At 41.1% G+C, this 18,030-nt stretch overlaps 1 protein-coding gene across 1 annotated transcript in view; it reads left to right on the top strand.

Moving 5' to 3' along the window:
- Positions 1-3,778: 3,778 nt before the first annotated feature.
- Positions 3,779-18,030, top strand: part of UBE2N (ubiquitin conjugating enzyme E2 N) — a 36,232-nt gene continuing 21,980 nt past the window's right edge. Inside the window, exon 1 of the mRNA XM_059402355.1 lies at positions 3,779-3,908. Within this exon, the coding sequence (XP_059258338.1) occupies positions 3,879-3,908 (30 nt within the window). The 5' untranslated portion in view covers positions 3,779-3,878. The remainder of the gene's footprint in view (positions 3,909-18,030) is intronic.

An 18,030-nucleotide genomic window follows, 5' to 3' on the forward strand; every position in this document is an offset into this window, starting at 1 on the left:
TCTCCAATACCCAACACCCCTCCCTGAGGGAACCGGTTTGGTGGGTTTCCTTTTTTTATCCATATTTTAGAGTAAGAATTTTTTTTTAAAAAGATTTATTTGACAGAGACAGACACAGAGAGGGAACACAAGCAGGGAGAGTGGGAGAGGGAGAAGCAGGGTTCCTATCAATCAGGGAGCCCACATGGGGATCGATCCCAGGACTCTGCGACCATGACCTGAGCCCAAGGCAGACAGATGTTTAACGACTGAGCCACCCAGGCATCCCTAGAGTAAGGATTTTTTTTTTTTTTTAAGATTTATTTATTTATTTATTTGACAGAGAGAAATCACAAGTAGATGGAGAGGCAGGCAGAGAGAGAGAGGGAAGCAGGCTCCCTGCTGAGCAGAGAGCCCGATGCGGGACTCGATCCCAGGACCCTGAGATCATGACCTGAGCCGAAGGCAGCGGCTTAACCCACTGAGCCACCCAGGCGCCCTAGAGTAAGGATTCTTAACTAGATTTCTAACTTGAGAATAGTCTTCATCTTGATCCTGTGGCAACCTGTCCTTCTAAGACGATATCCTGTTTTACAGAACTTACATGAATCAGAAGTTGGGATTTTGTTTTCCAGATGAGTATAGTGTGAGTTGTTCTCAAGGGGGAAAAGAATGGGAAAAACAACTAGAAGAGACTTGCAAAAATATATTTTATCATTAATATTCTTGAGTGTTTCATGCCATCAAATAGTCTCCACCAAACAAAGTTATACTGTCATGTTTTGAAAATCTGATTTCCTAAGGAAAACTATACCTGGTTCTATGAAGATTATGAAAATAATAGTCCGTGCTAAGTATGTGGTGTTCATTTAAACTTCACAACAATCACATGAAGTATATACATTTCATAGGTGAAGAAAATAAAGGACAGCAAATGTTTAAGTTCTCAAACCTAGACTAGGACTCCCTCACTCTTAATTTGCCTGATACCCATCTATCCTAATAGATGAGATCCTAATAGAGCCAAGAGAAAGCATGTGGCAATAGATCCTAATAGAGTCAAGAGAAGGCATGTGGCAACATTTTTTTAAAATACATTATTGTTTACTCAAAATCTTTGTTCTCAAATTTTAGGATCCATCAAAAGTACACATTTTTTTAAAAAGATTTTATTTATTTATTTGACAGAGAGAGATCACAAGTAGGCAGAGAGGCAGGCAGAGAGAGAGGAAGGGAAGCAGGCTCCCTGCTGAGCAGAGAGCCCGATGTGGGACTCGATCCCAAGTCCCCGAGATCATGACCTGAGCCCAAGGCAGCAGCTTAATCCACTGAGCCACCCAGGCACCCAAAAGTACACATATTTTAATGCAGACTCCCAGGCCTCAGCGCTGACTTAAAGAAAATCTCTGAGAGAAGGGCTCCAGCCAGGCATGTTTATTTTAACCAGTGCTTAAGTGTCACAGGCAGGTGACACTAAGCCAGTTGGCTGTAAGTGACAAATGTCATACTTGTGACAGTTTGTTTTCCAAAGTTGGCCACAACCGTATCTTCCATCACACACAAACTATGCCAGTTTCTACAATCTCTCCACTCCCCTTTCAAGAGGCAGATTCTATGCCCCATACCTTTGAAACTGGGTGAGTTTTTGTGATTAGTCAACCAATAGATTATAGTGGGAGTGATGCTATGTAACTTCCTGGGCTAGGTCAAAAAGACCATTCAGCTTCTGGTTTTGCTAGCTAGAACACTCACTCACTCTTGGAACCCAGCCACCAGGTAGAGAGAAAGCCAAAGCTGCTCCAGGGAGAGGTCCACTAAGAGAGAGACTAATAGCCAGCACCAACTTTGCCAGCTATGTGAGCCATCTTGGAAGTGGATCTGGGCCCAGTCAGGCTGCCCAGGCTGACACAGCACAGCACGGAGCAAAGATGTGCCTTCCTGCCAAGCCCTGCCCAAAATGAAGATTCAAGAGCTCAGTAAATGACTGTTGTTGCTTTAAATAGTATGAGCTGGTTAGGCAACAATAGCACACTTTTAACCTAATAGTTACTCTGCCTTTCTTCTTATTACGGCGAATTCTCCTGGAAAATATTCTGAAAGCATCCTTGTCCAATGTCATTTATTTTCTCAGATTCTTCATTCACAGAGCCACTTATTTCAGACTCTTGGTTATGTGAGGTTCTCATTATTACCTCTGAGGCTTGGTTTCTCATCTCAAATGCACTGGTAATAAGAGAACTTACCTCATGAACTTTATAGGTAGTTGAGACAATCCATGTAATCATTTAGCATTGTGCCAAGCACAAAATAATTATCATTTTTATTAGGTTTCTTGCATTCATAGTCTCCATTTCTTTAATGCAACATGTATACAAATATACACACACATATACACACACAGACACAATATACATACATATATAGACACACACATACATATATATATATACAGATACAATATATATAAAGAGAGAGACACATAATTTTTCTTTGTTTTCTTGTAGTCCAATGCCATTTTATGGGCTATTTCCTGTATCGGACATGCTCTTCCCTACCAGGTCAGTAGGACTCTTATTAATCCTTGAGGGCAACTCTTCTCCTTTGGGAAAGACTTTTCTGACTTCTCTATCAACTAATGCCTGGGCTCTGGGTTCCAGAAGCGCCTTGGAGGAACCTTTACTACAGCCCTTAACACACTGGGTTAAATATTTAGTTAATTCCTTCTCTCTCTTCTCCATTGGACTGGAAAGCAATCAGTGTTGTCTCTGCATCCTCACCCACCAACACAGCACCTGGCACATCCTTAATCTACTATGTGTCCTCTGCTAGGAAACACTGTGGTTAAGCAGTTAAGGGGTTCATGTTTTGAGACTTCCTCAGGGTCAAAACAGCTCCATTTTCTCCTGGATAATCTTGGAAAAAGCTAGTTGACATTTCTGAGCCTCATTTGTAGAGATACCTTCTTAAGATTGCTATGAAATAGAATAATGCCTGCGAAAAGCCTATCCCAGAGCAAGCAAGCAGTGACAATGTGACAAAATGCTTCTCCAACAATCCCATTTTCAAGCACCGCCACTCTAATCTTCTTTTAGGGCCCTGCGTGCCACGGGTAATCCCTCTCTCAGGGATTTCTCTGGGCTTTCTAATCCTGTCCTCGGTCATTCCTCCAGCTAGCAGCTCTGCGTTCAGAAGCCAATTCCCTGCCTCCCAACTCTCTCCAGATCCTTTCTTTCAGCCTTCCCTGGGCTTAAGGAGCCCGATTTACATAAAATTTAAAAGTCAACATTTAAATATCATAACTCGATGACTAGGGTTTCCCTGGATAACTTCCGAGATCCGCATTCAGAAGTATGGCTCCTGAGTTTCAGTCTTTCATTTCCCTTTGAGGAAGGAGCCCCGGCTCCACTTAACCGGAGCTGCTCCCCGCTGCGGCCCGCGCGCAACGTAGAAACGTTGAATGAACGAACAAACGAACTGATGAATGAATGGGCTGCGCCCGCCGCTGGGCCTCTGTTACGTCGCCCACTGGCGCAGGCGTGGCCGCGGTAAGAGGCCTGCGGGGCGCCGGCCGCGTAATCCCACCGTCGCGCGGCCGGCTCGGCCACTAGCGCCGGAGCTCCGCGCCGCCTCGCGCCTCCTCCCCCAAGTCCCTGCCCCGCCGGGGCTCGTCACTTCCGCCAACCCCAGGCCGGGGCTGGGGCGGGGAACGCGGGGGAGGGGGCCAGGTCCTGGAGAAGCCCGCCCGCGCACGAGCAGGGACTACATTTCCCAAGGGGCCTCGGCGGCGGCGGCGGCGGGCGCGGCAACGTCCCCCGGAAGTGGAGCCCTGGACTTCCACTCGTGCGTGAGGCGAGCGGAGCCAGAGTCGAGACCAGAGGCCGAACTCGGGATCTGACAAGATGGCCGGGCTGCCCCGCAGGATTATCAAGGTAACCGCCCAGGCCAATCCCCGGCTCTGCGCTCTGCTCTTCACCGCTCGGCGGAACCGGCAGCGCGGCTCCTCGCTTCCTCAGGCCCGCGGCCCGCACTGGGAGGCCCCAGGCCAGCGCAGAGAGGGTCTGGCCGTGTCGGCGAGGGAAGTCAGGCTCTGGGGAGGGGGCTCCGGAGAGACTTCCGGCCGCGGTGGGGCAACGGGGCGGCGGGGACCGGGGGCTTCCCGTTGGCCGCCCGGCGGGCGGGGAAGGCCTGGCTTGCACCCTGGCGGAGGGTGGGGCCGCGGGGTTGCGGGGCTTTAGTCTTGGGCGCGGGCCGGCGCGGGCCTCCGCGGCCTCAGACCACCGGGGAGGAGGCCGCGGGCGCGCGCGAATCGCGGCGGGGCCGGGACTCCGGGCGGGAGTTGTGGCCCGTCATAGGTCCTCGGCCCTGGAGCCTCCTTTCGGGCCGGGCGTGAGCGCGCGGGTGCGGAAGCCCCGGGTTCAGAATGAATGAACCAGGAGAGTGAGGCCGGGCGGGGCCCGGAGCCCCGGGAGGCGGCTCCGGGAGGGCCGCGCGTCCTGCCGCCGTAGGCACATGTTCGCCGCAGGCTGCCGGGGTCCGGAGACGTGGGGCTGCGCTCCCTGCTGCCCTCGCTTTCGTGATCTCCTCTCTTCTAAATACGTTTCCGCGCGTTATCTGGGTGAAGTGATTTTACTCTGGTTGGCAAACTCCTTGAGAGCGGTTTCTGCTCAAGAGGAAATAGTTTAACACAGCATTGGGAGAGCGGCAGAGCATATTAGGGGGACTTGGTGAAATACTTTGCCTCTCGATTTTATGCACTTTAATGTTTAAACTGTTCCTTGGCTCTTTATAAATACTGTACTTTGGCGAATATATGTGGAACTGTGAAAAATGGACATAACTGGTTTTGTAAATTCTTTATGTAATATCGGGTCCTCAGACGTGCGGTATTTCTTGCAGTACATGAAAACAGAACCTTGAAATTTCTTGACGTTTTTAATGAAGATTTTAGTTGAACCTCTGTGTTGCTTAATATGCGAGTTAAAGTGACTAAATTGCAGCATCATTTCCTTGATAAAACCTGGTGAACGTGTATTTAATCTAGCTTGTTCTAAAGTTTGGGGGGAGATGCATAAAAGTCCAAGGTCTTTTAATGGGTGATGTATTGTGCCGTGCTTTCTGCAGCTTACATATACCTGAGTTGGGCAGATGTCTCTGACCTAGAGTTGCTTGATTTGGAGAAATAAGACTTTTTATAAGGTAGAAATTCTTAGAAATTAGAGAAGTAGCGTAGATTGTCATTTCGTGCTGTAGTCTAATGTGAATTTTCATAGTGCAAAATTTATTGTATTAAGGATTTGTCTCAGACTCTGTCCAAGGCAGTTAAATTGCTGTATGCGTTGAATGGTCCTTACAGTGTGGTTTTCCTCATATGACCCCAGTCGTATTTATTGAAGCCTCAGTTGAAAATGAGACATGGGGGATCTAGATGTACACCAGATGTCTTCAAATTTTTGTTTCCTGTTTTCAGGTTATTTATTGACCACATAATACAAATTGACATTGTTAATAATTCTCCAGAATACATAATGAAATAGGTTTAACATTTTTTCCAGTTTTTCTTGATTCTGGACATAATCTGCAGTAATATGAAAGCCTTGGATGAACAAATAATCCTGTGAAACTTTAATAAAGTTACAGAAATGATTTATGGCAGTGATTTGAAGTCCTCATAATTCAGTTTTGGCACACAATTTAGTTTACACTAGTTATTTCATTTTAGTATTTTAACCAAGACAGTGATAATTTTTAAAGATTATTTATTTGAGAAAATGTGTGTGGATTGAGTGAGGGTGGGGAGGGGCAGAGGGAGAGACTCAGGCAGTTTCCCCACTGAGTACGGAGTCCCAGGCTGGGCTGGTTCCTAAGACCCAAAAGATTATCACCTGAGCCGAAACCAAGAGTTGGACATTCAACTGACTGAGCAACCCAGGCATGCAATCAGAGTTTTTTTTTAAGATTTGCCTTTTTTTGGTCATCTGCAATACAGGATTCCATGTAGAATAGGTGGTCGTGGTGGTGCTGGGTAGGTAGCTGTGCTGTCCGGAATTGAATGAACACACCTCTTTCGTTGGACAGCTATTGATAGGATGCTGTTCACTGCCAACTGGTCATTATTTGTATTTGCAGAAAAAAATTTTAAGGCTTTATTTATTTTTATTTTTTAAAGATTTTTATTTATTCGACAGAGATCACAAGTAGGTGGAGAGGCAGGCAGAGAGAGGGGGGAAGCAGGCTCCCTGCTGTGCAGAGAGCCCAATCTGAGCCTTGATCCCAGGACCCTGGGATCATGACTTGAGCTGAAGGCAGAGGCTTTAACCCACTGAGCCACGCAGGTGCCCAAGATTTTATTTTTAAGTAATGGCTATACCCAGTGTGGGACTTGAATCCACAACCCTGACTTCAATAACTGCATACTTAACCGACAGAGCCAGCCAAGTGCTCCTCTTGCCTTTACAAAAGTCTTACATCATTTGGTACTTGTAGCTCTTGATCTTGTGAAGTAGACTACCTTACATAGTCTAGAAACCCATTCAGATGACTTTCCTAGGGTCTTAAAACTGGCAAGGGACAGAACTCAGATCTTGGTCAGGTGTGACCTTTCCCTGCTTCTTGTTATTATGAAATGACAATGTATGTAAATATACTTTGATAACTGTGAATAACTATACAAATATAAAATAATATAAAATGATTTTTTAAAAATTTCTATTCACTCATTTACTGTCTCACTCAGATTCCCATATACAATCCACTAGCAAATCCCCTAGGGCGTCAGCTTTCAAAATATACCCTTAATCAGCGACGTTTACCCATCTCTCTGAAACCACTCTTCAGTTCCATCATTTGTTGCCTAGCCTACTGTATTAGTCTCCTAATACAATAGTCTTCTAATATAGCAGCTAGTGTTACTTTTTAAAAATACAGATCATGTCACTCCCATTCTCAGAACTGTACAGAGGTTCTCCATCACACTTAGAATACAATCTTGACTTTTTCTCCTGTGGTTACAAGGCCTTCCTTGCATCTGCTTGCATCTGTGATCGTCTCCTGCATGTCTGTCCTTGGGTCACTCTTCTGCAACCACATTGTTGATTTGCTCTGTCTGAAGAGTAAGAGGCTAAGTTTGTTCCAGTGACAGGGGACAAACTTCTGTTTACTACATTGCTTGTTTTGGCATATCGTTCAGTTCTTGGCTCACATGTCATCCTCAGATAAGTCTATCTTAATTATCCCAAAACAGTTTTCCTCTTCCCCTCCCTTATAGTTCTTCTTCATTCCCATATTTCCTCCTCTCCTTTTCTGTACCATTTAACAGTATTTGAAGTTACATCATTTACTCTTTATCTCTGCTCCTACTAAAGCTCCACAAAAGCAGGGATTCTTAGATGACTTAGGCATTGCTCTAATACCCAGAGGATGTAATGGGCACTGAAATAATGAATGAATGAGTGTGCTTCAATCTCTGGAAGAAAGTTTTAGCAGAGTTATTCTATGTCATAATTTGACATTGTTATTGCTTAGTAGATTCTGTCTAAATCATTGAGCTAAAAGTCAATTTCTGAGCTAGAAGTTAATCTCTAATTCGCTAAAAAAAAATCAGTTTTTAGTTTTGTCTAATAGGAAGTACATGAGTGCAGCCTTTGAAAGGTTCTACTGAGTACATAGAGAAAGTTAAAGACTCTCTCATCTGCCCTTCAGCATTCCAGGTGCCTGCTAGACAATCCTTATTTTTATTGTGTATTCTTCCAGAAAGACCAGAGAGATTTAGTATGTATGTATAGGCCTAGTCCCCTCCGCCCAATGCAGATACCTTAATCTCCCCCATTTTATCTTTGAGGTGACTCATTTTTTTAGAGGGGTTCTTTGTGAAACTGTGGTATTAGACCTTAATTTAACCGATTGCTTATTGCTGACTTTTAGATTGTCTCCAAAATTTGCTATACAAACAGTGCTGTGATTAATATAGTCCTGCAGTTAGTAGTATTTTGCACACATGGTGAATTATACTGAATTTTGACAGTTCTGTGTTTTATTGAGAACTTCAAGAATTTGCTTTTTTCTCTCTTCTCGGCCAGAGCTCTTTTAGTCTTTAAAAGTGACTGAGCAGGGGCACCTGGGTAGCTCAGTGGGTTAAGCCTCTGCCTTTGGCTCAGGTCATGATCTCAGGGTCCTGGGATCAAGCCCCGAATCGCGCTCAGCGGGGAGCCTGCTTCCCCCTCTCCCTCTGCCTGCCTCTCTGCCTACTTGTGAGCTCTCTCTGTGTCAAATAAATAAATAAAATCTTAAAAAAAAAAAGTGACTGAGCAGTTACAGCTTAAAATCATGTAAGTTAAAAGATTACTAGGGGTGCCTGGGTGGCTCAGTCAGTTAAATGTCTGCCTTCGGCTCAGGTTGTGATCTGAGGGTCTTGGGATCTAGCTCCCCATGGGGCTCCCTGCTCAGCAGAGTCTGCTTCTCCCTCCCTTTCTCTGACCCTCCTCCGAGCTTGGCTTGTTCATCCTCCCTTCCCCCACCCTCTCTCCATTAAACAAAACAAAACAAAACTAAAATAAGAGATCCTTCCTAATCTGTTCCTCATAAAAAATTAGAGTTACTTTGGGAGCAGATAAATCAGATCTGTAATTATGGCCTTGGTCTTCCCAAAGTTAATCACAAAGATGCTAAAATACAGCCTAAAGAATAGTAGTTAAATTACTCAAGGAGTTGACTTACTTGATTAAAACCTGGAAAACCAACCTATTCAGATTAGATTTTCACCAGTCTTTCCTAGAATTTATTTTTCTGTTTGTGAGGTTTAGTCAGATTCTTAAAAACTTAATTAGGTCTGACTCTGCATTGAACTTGAGTTCTATATACTTTTTACTTTCATAATTTTGGTTTTTTAAAATACAGATATTTCTTTTTTCCTATCACTATTTAAAAGCCCATTCATTTGATATCTGTTCTAGTACATATGGTAGTTTTTAGTGAGAAAAGTCAGATAACTGGCCCTGTTTTTGAGCCTTCAGAGTCTGACTGATAATATTTTTTTTTTTTTCCATTTAAAAAAAGGCATGAAAGTCTAACATGATGAGGATGGACTTGTTATATGTAATTAAAACATCCTTAGGAAACTGATCAACTCTTACGGTAAAATCTTGACCAGAAACAGTATGGTGCTTGGCTCTTTTGGTTGTCCCAGTTTAAGAATTTTCTGTTAAGAATTTTCAGGGGCGCCTGGATGGCTCAGTTGGTTAAGCGTCTTTGACTCTTGATCTTGGCTCAGGTCATAATCTTAGGGTTCTGAGATCATGCCCCGCTGCCAGCTCTGTGCTCAGTGGGGAGTCTGCTTGACATTCTGTCTTTCCCACTCCCCCTGCCTCCATTCATGGTCTGTCTCTCTCTCAATAAATAAATCTTTTTTAAAAAAATTTTTCGACCGGGACGCCTGGGTGGCTCAGTGAGTTAAGCTGCTCCCTTGGGCTCCGTTCATGATCACAGGGTCCTGGGATTGAGTTCTGCATCAGGCTCCTTGCTCAGTGGGGAGCCTGCTTCTCTCTCTGCCCCTGCCTGCCACTCTGTCTGCTTGTGCACACTCTCTCTCTCTGACAGATAAATAAATAAAATCTTAAAAAAAAATTTTTTGGACCATTCTAGGATAATAAACCATATTTTTGTATATGAGTTCTGGAGTTTCAGATTCTTGACAAGTTTATTTGTGAATCTTGGTCTCGGTGGATTCCAAGTTAAGAATTCCTGGACTACTTTTGGTAGTGATTAAATTTTCAGGTTGTAAGGATACTTTTTAATTTACTGCCTGATGTTTTGATTATGAAATGTGGGCTTAATTGAAAGTAAATTAAAAATATCAGTTGAGTGTTATTTTTTAAGCTTCTCTATTTCAAGCATTTTCTTTTATTGAGGTTGATTGACTTTCACAATAGAAATTGAATTTTGTCAAAATAGCTTGCACTTTTGTCTATCATGCTAAGTAATTATGGCATCAGAAATACTATGCTTTTGCTTTGTGGAAGTTCTAAATTTTTTAAACAGTTTGACCACTTATAGCTATAGAGTTTTACCTAAGAGGATGCCCATTGTTTTCCTTCTCTGATGAGTTTGTAGGCCAGAGAAGTTGGATGACTAGGATTCTGCTGAAAGTTGGTAACTTTGCTTTTTTCCCTATATCCCATAGGATGGTTTACTTGTGTGTAAATGGTTTTAAGAAGCAATTAAGTTGTACTACAGATTCAGGTAGTACGGATTGTGAACATACATTTAAATCTGTTATTGTGAGTTATGAATGTGTATGCACTAGAGAAATAAATATCAGAAACAGGGGAATGAGGAGACCATCCACTAGGGGTTTTGGGCATTACAGTTGTAGTCATCAGTTTTGATGTAGGTGCCTAATTTTTATATAATTTTACTTTATAAAAACAAAATAGATCTGAAAGGCATAATATGTGTAGTAATTTTATATCAAGAAATATTCCTTTGTATGAAAGATGTGTTAGACTGGTATTTTATTACACAGTTGAAATTTTCTTTGCAAATGTATATGAATGTTACATGGATATGTAAATTAGGAGATGGAGTAATAGGGAATTAGTTAACTTCTGAAGTCTTAGCAACTTCTAAAAATGTTTCCTACATGAAGTATTTTTTGTTTTGTTTTTAAATGCTAAGTAGTTCTCTTTATTTTGTGGATTAGATAGGATATAGGATCACCATAGTCTGAAAACTGGCGCTAGCATCTCTGGTGGCAGAAACCATTATTGTATAATTGAAAGAACTAGATAACTGGTAAAGAGCCCTCAGAATCAATAGAGACTTCTCTATTAGCTATTCTTTTTAAGAGCTGTAGTGTGATATAGCTTAGCGATACAACACTAATAGATATCACACTATTTTGTTTTTTTAAAATCCTGGTTGTAGCTATTCTAGAATCCCTTAAGGGTACTTAGAAAGGGATACATAAAAATCAAAATTTTTATTATTCTGATTTGGCCTACAACTCAGATGTTTCTAAATGGTTAGGATTTAGCTATAATTTAAATGATTTTATTTTATTTATTGATAAATAATCTCTGTACCCAACATGGGGCTGGAACTCACGACCTTGAGATCAAAGAGTCACATGCCCTGCTGACTGATCTAGCTAAGGGCCCTTAAGTGCTTTTAGATATTGTTTTCAGAATCTAATGTTGACATATTTTGCTTTTTGGCTAATCTGTTCAGATTTCCAAACTCCTTAGTTTTCATTATGTCTTGATCAGTAATTTGGTCTGTTTTGGGCAAATCTGTTTTTATTTTCAGTCTTTACAGTCTAGCAACTAAAGGCATTGTAGTCAGGACAATACTAGAAAGAAGTATAACAGTTGTTACCTTTGTGTCTTGAGACTATGGGTGCCTTTATTTACAACTTTTGAAGATTTTTAAAAATAATTTATACTAAGGAAAATGTTATTCCCATAAAGTCTTTGTGTTCTTATCAAAATTGGAATTACCATCCCCTTCCCCTCTTACTATAGGGCAGGGACACAAATGATGTACTCAGCTAGTAAGAGCCCAAGGCCAAATTTCATTCATCTGTGAAATTGTGATTTTTCTGCCTTTTTAATGTCCCTTCTTTTTTTTTTTAATCCATTCTTGAGACATTTTCAGTTCAGATAAATGGACATTTACTGGATGCATAATATGTATTTAGCACTAAGCCAGATGAATAAAAAAATGAATGCATCACTGTCTAATGGAAAACTCAGACATGAAACAAGAAATTAAAGTGAGGTGTGTTGTGAGAAAAGATAGACATGGGATTTACCATAGACTGAGGATGAAGGAAAGTAAGGATGAGAGAATTTTTTAAAATTTTTATTTATTTATTTGACAGAGAGAGAGAGAGAGATCACAAGTAGGCAGAGTGGTAGGCGGTGGTGGAGGTGGGGTGGGAAGTAGGCTCTCTGCGCAGCAGAGAGCAGGTTCAAGTCCTGGCTTGAACCCAGGACCCTGGGATCATGACCTGAGCTGAAAGCAGATGCTTAACCTACTGAGGCACTTGGGCACTCTGAGAGAATGTTTTTAAAGTTGAAGGACGGAGGGGTGCCTGGGTGGCTCATTTGGTTGTGTCTGCCTTTGGCTCGGGTCACATTCCAGGGTCCTGGAATGGAGTCTGGCATTGGGGTCCCTGCTCCATGGGGAGCCTGCATCTTCTCCTTGTGTTCTTTCTCTTCTCTGTCAAGTAAATACATAAAATCTTTAAAAGGTAAAGTTGAAGGAGGGAGAGTGAGTTTTGGGTAGATGGAATAGCAGGTATGAAAGCTTGAAGGAGAAAAAGCAGAAGAGAAAGAGTACACAAAAGTATACTGTATTCCAAGAATCTAGTATGTGTGATGGATAGTATCTTAAGTAATTTTTAGGGTCCCATTAAGAAGTATTACTGTCTAATTACTAAGTTTAGTGAGTTGGAATCAACTGTTGGCAAAGAATTTTAAATTGTTAAATTAAGACTTAGTGTATGAATTATTTACCAGAGCGTAGTGTGACAACTGTTCCTGAAGTGAGATTGGTCATACAGTTTTTACTGTGTAAGTAAGACATCTTTAATTGAACACTTACTATGTGCTAGGTACTGTTCTAAGCACGTTACATGCATTAATTTGCTTAATTCTAAGAGCAGGCCCATGATACGAATATTAGTTTAAACCCTGAATTACAGATAAGGAAGCCTGCACAGAGGGGTTAAGTGGTTGGTGGAGCTGTGATATGAACTTAGGCAATCTAAATCTATGCATCATAGGTGCTGTAGATGAAATGCACCAGAGCTTATCTGCCGCTAGATAATAACTGGCAGTGTTTGTATTTTATATTTTATCATTTGGGCAAATGAAGTGGAAAAACATGTTCATTGCAAGATCTAAGTGCTTAGCTTTTGTGTTTTTATTTATTTATTTGACAGAGAGAGAGAGAGAGAGAGATCAATCACAAGTAGGCAGAGAGGCAGGCAGAGAGAGGGAAGTAGCCTTCCTGCTGAGCAGAGAGCCTGATGCAGGGCTCGATCATGACCCGAGCTGAAGGCAGAGATTTAACTCACTGAGCCACCCAGGTGCCCCAGCTTTCGTGTTTTTCATCAAAGTCTTTTTATTTATAGTTTAGAGGCTTTTGCACAAGTGAGTGTGCAATTATTAAGATGGGATGACTTTGGTCTGGGGTGATATATTCCTCTCTTGCCCTCCTGGATCCTTTCACTTGGAAAAGTTTGGGGTTCGGGTGAGAAGGAACTAAAGAGCAGCTATTTGTCTTTCATTGTATGTTAATAAAAAAAATTAATAAATCACATAGCCAGTACCTTCTCATAATAGAGAGCAAAGGCATCAATGGGAACACTGAAGACATGACAGACAGTCCAGGATGGGGAGACCCATCAAGATTGGTTTAGGGAGAGAGATTTTTAGAGATTTTTAGATTTTTGAGCTAAAATTTGAAGGGTGAGTAGAAAAGTGAGGTGGCGGGCATGGGGAGTTGGGAGTAGGATGTCATTCCAGGTTACACATATCAACTCCAAGAATATATTTGAGCAGTGCTAAAGCTGTAGCATCATGAGTCAGCATTTCTTTGCTTGGACTATAGGCACTTGAAAGGCAGTCTTAATTTAAAAAAGTTTTTTTTCTTCCAAAATTTAGTTTATGAATGGGTCTTCATTTTGAAAATTCAGTTAATATACTAAGTATATTATATACCCAAATAATTAAGTAATATGATTTTTCCCCTTCATTTTCTTTTGCTATTTCGGTCTTCAGTTCATAAAGTGGCTAACATCTTACTGAATATGGAAGGAAAACCTAAATGCTTGATTTATTTTTTTGAAATATAACTCATATACCATAAGATTCATCTATTTAAAATGTACTGTTCAGTGGGTTTTAAAAATTTAAAAAGTTGTGCAACCATCACCACTAATTCCAGTACATTTTCATCATCCCAAAAAGAAATCCTATGCCCATTAGTAGTCACTGTCCACCCTCTTAGGTCCTCAACCCTTGAGAACTGCTTATTTTTCTGTCTCTCTGGTTTTGTCTGTTTGGGATTTTTCTTATAAATGTAATCACATAATACAGGACTTTTGTGTCTGGCATCTTTCACTTAGCGTGTTTTCAAGGTTCACATTTTAGCATGTGTTGGTACTTGATTCCCTTTAAAATTTCTTAGCTGAAGTTTTCTGAGTAAATAACTTTTAAGAAATGACAGTGCTGAAGCATAGTGGTACTTTTTTTTTTTTTTTTTAAAGATTTTATTTGACAGAGAGAGATCACAAGTAGGCAGAGAGGCAAGCAGAGAGAGAGGGAGGAGGAAGCAGGCTCCCCACCTAGGAGAGAGCCCGATGTTGGTGGGACTCGATCCCAGGACCCCAAAGTCATGACCTGAGCTGAAGGCAGAGGCCTAACCCAGTGAGCCACCCAGGCAGCTCCCATAGTGGTACTTTTATAAGGTAAATAATCTGTATTGGTTCCCCAAAACTAGTTATATTTGAAACCTACATTGCTTTAGAACATTTAAGAAATATTCTTCAGGGCACCTGGGTGGCTCAGTGGGTTAAGCCGCTGCCTTCGGCTCAGGTCATGATCTCAGGGTTCTGGGATCAAATCCCACAACAGGCTCTCTGCTCAGCAGGGAGCCTGCTTCCTCCTCTCTCTGCCTACTTGTGACTCTTTCTGTCAAATAAATAAATAAAATCTTAAAAAAAAAATATTCTTCAGCCTTGTGAGCCATTATTTAAAAAAAAAAAAGTCAGTGGTAGTAAATCTTTTTTTTTTTTTTTTTTTAAGTGGTAGTAAATCTTTGTCTTTGAAGATTAGACTTGGTTGCTAGACACTGAGAAAATTAAGCTAATGCTGGTGAATAATGTTAAGGATCAGCCCTGACTTTTATTCTTATCTCAAAGATTAAGGAACTTTGTGACCTTGGCCAAGTTACTCACTTACCCTGGGCCTCAGTTATTCTAATTCGTATTTGAAAACTTGATGATTATATGATCCCTTTGGGCAGAATTTTAAACAGTGAGAAAAAAACCCAAGTCGCCTTGTCCTGGAACTGATTTTCCCTTTTGGCTTTTAAATTGGCTGTTAAGCAATTAAAAAAACCCAAAACCAAGTAACAAAACCCACAAAGGCTGGAGTAGCAGTATTCTAAAATAAATGTATAGTTTTCCAGTATAACTGGTAGGTAGGCCTGTATCCTATCAGCTTTGACAGTTTCAAAACCTTTAAATGTATATTATGTCCTGAGGTTCAGACCTTGAGCCTTTTCTCATTATATAGTCTTAAGAAAACCTTTATTTACTTTTACCTGGCTTCAGTCCACATTGATCAGTGATTCCAAAATTTAGTGCTGAATTTCAGGTCTCCAAATGCCTCCTTTTTTCTTCACTTAGCTGTCTTACTGACATTTTAAAATCAACTGTTTGTTTTTTTTTTTAACAATAGAATGTATTTTGCGATCTCCCTTCATGTGTGTCAGCACTTTTAGTGTTTCTTCCTTGTTATGTCAACATTAACCCAGTTGTCTGAGATTTATTCCTTCTCTTCCCTCCCAGTGTTTCTCTTCCACATTGAGTTTGCTAATAAACCCATGATGGATTCAGCCTCAGGAATGTTTCTGACTTTTCTTAACCCGTTCCTGTCTTCTCCTTCCAGTTGTCTTTGTATGTGGGCCCTTAATCATCCTCTCCTGATTGTTTCTGCAATAATCTCAGAACTCATCTCTCTGTCTTCACTTACTGCCCACCTATATCCCTCTCTCCCCATCCATCACATTATTCTAAAACACTGATGTGATCATGTTGCTCTCCACTGTATATAGGGTAAGGTTCAGACTTTTAAAACTTGGCATACATGCTGGTCTTTTCATCTTACTTAATTGACATCTCTTCCTGTTTCCTATTTCTTTTCTTTTTTTTTTTTTTTTAAGATTTTATTTATTTATTTGACAGAGAGAGAGAGAGACCACAAGTAGGCAGAGAGGCAGGCAGAGAGAGAGCGGGAAGCAGGCTCCCCGCTGAGCAGTGAGCAGAGAGCCCACGTGGGGCTCGATCCCGGGACCCTGAGATAATGACCTGAGCTGAAGGCAGAGGCTTAACCCACTGAGCCACTCAGGCACCCGTTTCCTATTTCTTATATAACTTCTGATAGTGTTACTGCTTACCAGCCAAAATGATGTATTTTCCAACTTCCAAATTATGCCATGTTTGCAGGAAAGCAGCCCTCATCAAACATGATGGTCCAGCATTCTGTATTTTGGGTTTGTTTCCTCTACTCTCCTGGGAAAAATCTTGACAGGCAGAAATCATCTTGTTTATGTTTTTTTTTGTCTTTTTAATAATTAATTAATTAATTAATTAATTTGGGAGAAAAAAGGAGTGCATGAACCAGGGGAGAGGGAGAAGCAGGCTCCCTGCGGGAGCCTGACACAGGGTTGACCCTGGGACCCTGAGATCATGACCTGAGCTGAAGGAAGATGCGTAACCTACTGAGCCACCCAGGTGCCCCTCTTGTTTATGTTCTTAATAACAAGTAGGTGGTGGTTTAGAATTAGAAATACTTTTTTTTTTGTTATTTTACAGGTTCCATAAAAAGAAAATCAGGGATAAAATTTAAGTAATTTGCCTTTTTTTTTTTTAAGTTTTATTTGAGAGGGGGAGCACACCTTTGAGAGAGAGAGAGCATGCCAGGGCTCAGAAGGTGGAAAGGGCCAGAAAGAGAGGGAGCATACATACTTAAAACTTGCTGAGTAGATCTGAAGTGTCCTTGCAACAAAAAAAAAAATCACAATGGAAAGTAACAGGTAAAAGTTTGTGGTATTATTATTAACTGTCACATATGAAATATGGACAGTAATGTAAGTTTGTGGTATTATTATTATCTGTCACATCTGCTACGTCAGGTATACAGAATGTGTAACTGTATAACGTATAACTGAAAGATTTTACTTTTTGATCAGTATCTTACCTTTTCCTCCACCTAATAGTGTTCTACTTTGTTTTTAAAGATTCCATGCATAAGTGAGATCGTGCATATTTGTCTTTCTGTGTTTGGCTTACTTAGCATAATTTCCTTGTTGTGAATGGCAGGATTTCCTAATTTTTTAAAGCAGATGAAGGAATATTTTAATTTGCTCTTTGTAACTGTTGGAAAATAAAATATTTGGCACTGCCTGGGTCAAAGTTTTGAATACCATATATACTTTTAAAAAGGTCTATAGACCTTTGCTCTGATGGTTCACACATATATGTACTAGCCTTTCTGTTTTCTACTGTTTAATTGATAATAGTGGATTAACCATAACAGGGCTATAAACAAAGGTGTTGGAGAATTCCAGTGCTGGCTTCCTTCATTTTAGGGATTACTTAAGCAGATTTTCCTGTGATAGGATGCAGCAGGACCCTGACAACCAAGATCCCAGTCCTAGTTGGTGAGCAGGCTTTTGGTACCTTTGCCCCACAGGTGTGTATTTAAAAAATGCAGCTATTTAGGTCTCCTGTCAATGAAAAGAGAAAGTAAAACTAGCATATGTCCCCTCTTAGGAGTAATCAAGTTACAGCAGTTTTAATACTTTCAGAGTGTGCACACATGTGCACACACACACACTCCAAAATGTTGCTTTATTTCTTGAGTTGAATCATCAGGCCAGTTATGGTTATGATTTATGTATGTTAGTTTCTTTTTTTTTTTAAGATTTTATTTATATATTTGACAGAGAGAGATCACAAGTAGGCAGAGAGGCAGGCAGAGAGAGAGAGAGGAGGAAGCAGGCTCCCTGCTGAGCAGAGAGCCCGATGTGGGACTCAATCCCAGGACCCCGAGATCATGACCCGAGCTGAAGGCAGCGGCTTAACCCACTGAGCCACCCAGGCGCCCCTATGTATGTTAGTTTCTTAAAGATTACAAGTATTAGTATGTTGAATTATCTGTTTTGTTCTTTATACTGATTATAGACAGTTCCTCTGTCTATGGCAGACTGAAAAAAATAATTCTTTCTGGTTGGTATATATCAGCCACTTTTATATCATAAAGTCAG

This window comes from Mustela nigripes, chromosome 6 (genome assembly GCF_022355385.1).
Source record: "Mustela nigripes isolate SB6536 chromosome 6, MUSNIG.SB6536, whole genome shotgun sequence".
In the NCBI taxonomy this organism is placed as follows: Eukaryota; Metazoa; Chordata; class Mammalia; order Carnivora; family Mustelidae; genus Mustela; species Mustela nigripes.